This window comes from Bison bison, unplaced genomic scaffold (genome assembly GCF_000754665.1).
Source record: "Bison bison bison isolate TAMUID 2011002044 unplaced genomic scaffold, Bison_UMD1.0 scf7180017864080, whole genome shotgun sequence".
Taxonomy (NCBI): Eukaryota; Metazoa; Chordata; class Mammalia; order Artiodactyla; family Bovidae; genus Bison; species Bison bison.
Window position 1 is genome coordinate 5,316,166 of NW_011494652.1, and position 2,926 is coordinate 5,319,091.

The 2,926-nt window shown below is 62.6% G+C and overlaps 2 protein-coding genes across 2 annotated transcripts in view; both read right to left on the reverse strand.

The window, feature by feature from the left end:
- Positions 1-680, reverse strand: part of RAB1B (RAB1B, member RAS oncogene family) — a 7,007-nt gene extending 6,327 nt beyond the window's left edge. The window contains exon 1 of the mRNA XM_010837763.1: positions 544-680. Within this exon, the coding sequence (XP_010836065.1) occupies positions 544-557 (14 nt within the window). The 5' untranslated portion in view covers positions 558-680. The remainder of the gene's footprint in view (positions 1-543) is intronic.
- A 682-nt stretch (positions 681-1,362) lies between these two features.
- KLC2 (kinesin light chain 2) overlaps positions 1,363-2,926 on the reverse strand; it is a 9,392-nt gene continuing 7,828 nt past the window's right edge. The window contains exons 13-14 of the mRNA XM_010837837.1: positions 2,652-2,709; positions 1,363-2,333 (exon numbers count right to left, since the gene is read on the reverse strand). Coding sequence (XP_010836139.1) covers positions 2,250-2,333; positions 2,652-2,709 — 142 coding nt within the window. The 3' untranslated portion in view covers positions 1,363-2,249. The remainder of the gene's footprint in view (positions 2,334-2,651; positions 2,710-2,926) is intronic.

Sequence of the window (2,926 nt, forward strand, 5' to 3'; positions counted from 1 at the left end):
GACCCGGCACGTTGATCCAGCAGCCCGGATGGGAGAGCCTGCGTGCGAGTTACCCAGAGGGCCAGCCTCCAGGAACCGGATTCCGGGAGGACCGGAGAGCAGAAAGTACCGCCCGACCTAAACGGCCCAAGTCTGGACCGAGACCAGAAACGCTGGTGACTGGCTCCACTATCAGGACTGTCGTCAGCTCCCCGATCTCCACTCTAAGGCAGCAGGTGGGGAAACTGAGGCCTAGAAAGAGCGGGGCTGCAGGGTCACCTGACCGACAAGGCCTGGTGGTGCCGGTGCCTCGGGCTCCAAGTGGTGCCCCTCGGGGTCGCAGTCTCCAGGCCCGTGTGCTAGAACTCGGGGTGTCGAGTCAGGGTCCTGGGGCCCCCGGGGGAGGGGCAGGACCCGGATGTGAGGGGGGGAGGTCAGCGGAAGAGGGGACCCGGATGTGGGGGCGCCGCGCAGCCCTGACCCGGGCCGGACAACCCCGGTAAGCGTACAGTCCCGTACTCGGGATCGAGGCTGCGCCGCACGGCGCGGGCGGGGCGCACTCACTATTCGGGGTTCATGGCGGCGGCGGCGGCCCGCTCGGTCGCTCCCAGTCGGCTCTGCTCCGCCTCCCGTTCCAAGATGGTGGCCGCTCCGCCCCAGAGACCCCGCCCGCGACGCGCAGGCGCAAACGTTCCCGACTGGGGCCTCGACGCATTGCTTCTCGGAACTTGTAGTCCCCGTACGTTGTCCAGCTCACTCCCGCCGCGCAGGCGTAGACCGGAGAGCCCGAATCTCCTAGCCCACGCCCCCCCATCGCCGCGCAGTGCCTTCTGGAGCTTGTAGTTCGCTTCCCAGACGCACCTGGGCTTAAGGACCGCGCTCTGCAGCCTCACCGCGTCCCGGCGTTGGGATGCTCAGTTTAGTGCTGGGATTGGCGTTTCACGTCTGACAGAGGCATTCATCCTTACACTCCCCGCTTCCGGGAATATTAGTAAAAGTTCACTTATCAAGGGTTTTTGGTTAGGCACTTCTAACTCCCAGCCACAACCCCAGGAAGAAGGTATCACCCACATTTTATAGGTGAAAAAAATCGAGTCTCAGTAATTCGGCCAAGGTCAAATAGCTTGGTCAGGGATAAAACTCAATCAAAATCCATGATCTATAGAATCTCAGAGATGAAGGCTGCTAGAAAAAACTCCTGAATCTGTGGGGCCCCCAAACAATTCCGGGATAGGAGAAGCTTACTGGGCTCCAGCTGCGCGGAACCAGATGTGAACCACACACACACTCTCTCTCATACTCGCAGCCTCTCCCGACCCCACTCCCAACCTAGAGTCGTAGAGGCACTAGGAGCTCTCGGTCTCCGCCCAAAACAAGCCCGGCTCAGAGTCAAACCGTCTTTATTTCTACAGCAACATTTGAAAATAGAGAGCGACCGCCTCACTTCCCAACTGGGGCAGCCCCTCCTGCCACGGGGGGCCATCACTGCTCCTCGCAAGAAGCTGCAGACGCGGGAGGCCTGGTAGGATGGCTCTGTGGGCGGTGCCCGGGGCGGGGTCAGGCCGAGCCTGGGCGGGGCGGGCGGGGCAGTGCATAAGACCCGGCTGCAGGGCAGGGCCCGGCGGGGAGAGGGCGGGTATGGCCAGGCTTTCCGTCCTGGACACGGGGCGATGGTGGGTCCGGGCGCACCCCTTGGAGGCCGGGAGGAACGCGAGAAGGCCCAGGGAACCCTTTGGGGAGGCGCCACCCCTGAGATGTGGAGCCAGGGAGATACCACCGCGCGGAATGGGGGTGATTAAGGCCTGGGCGGTACCACTAGAGAAGGGTGGGGTGAGGGGAGGCTGGACAGTACCAAGGACGGAGGGGAGGGGTGCGGCCAATAACTTATTTCTCTATATACAGAAGCAACGGCCGGGGGAGGGCTGGGTGCTGAAGGGACCGCAGGTGCTTAGTGTTCTTGGATCGCGGGTCTGCGGAGAGCGGGCCACTGAGTCTCTCTACCTTGGAGACCCTGCCCAACCCCTCTGCTGGCCCTGAACCTAGGGAAGAGGGGCCCTGCTGGAAGGAATAAATAAGGGGGAGAGCTGGAGCGGGCGGGCCCAGCCTCCAGGGCTCAGGCTAAGATGATAAAGGGAGAAGGTTACCCTGAGATTGAACAGAAAAGATAGGGGTCCTTGGAAGAGACAGGAGGGCAAGCAGCAGGCCCATGCGCAGGGCTGGGGTGGGGACAGTGCCGGTGGAGGCTCTGGCGAAAGGCTGCCCCTTCAGGATTAGCCCACGAGGGAGTTTCGTCGGGAGAGGTCCATGGAGCTGGAGCTGAGGGTGCGGCTGTCAGAGAGGCCTGTGCCTCCAGACTGTGGGCAGAGGGGCAGGGGGCTCAGCCTTTGCTGCTGCCAGTCTGTGCTTCCCTGGCCACAGGGGCCCTGACAGCCAGAGCCCCTGGTGCCCTGACACTCCCACCCACCTCCACAGTCACTGTGTTTGCCGCCGGCCGCTCATAGGCAGCACCCAGCTTTCCCTCACGTTTCCCCCGGGTCCAGCCAGGCCTGGGATGAAGACAAGACCGGAAGTGTTGCCGGATGAACAGACAGGCTTGAGCAGCTTGGCAGGTACTCATGCAGGCCCGAGGCTGGGGCCTCAGCTGCCAGGTGCTGACCACTACCTACCCGTACCTGGACTGGCTCTTCCACACTCTTGTTGAGAAAGTTGAGGGAACTGGCCCGCTTCATCCTGAGGGGAAAGGCCAGTCAGGATTTGCCCACGGAGGAACTCAGGGAGGACGGGGAAGGGTCAGGTTGGGGTTGGGGAGGTAGGCTTGTGGAAGGCAGACTGATGGGGGGATGGGATGGGGCTTGAGTGAGACAGAGTTCACCCTGGGTCCAGGGTTCAGCTGGGGTTGGTAGGTTGTTGGGTGGGTTCTTGAGAGATTCACCGGGGTGGGGGGCTC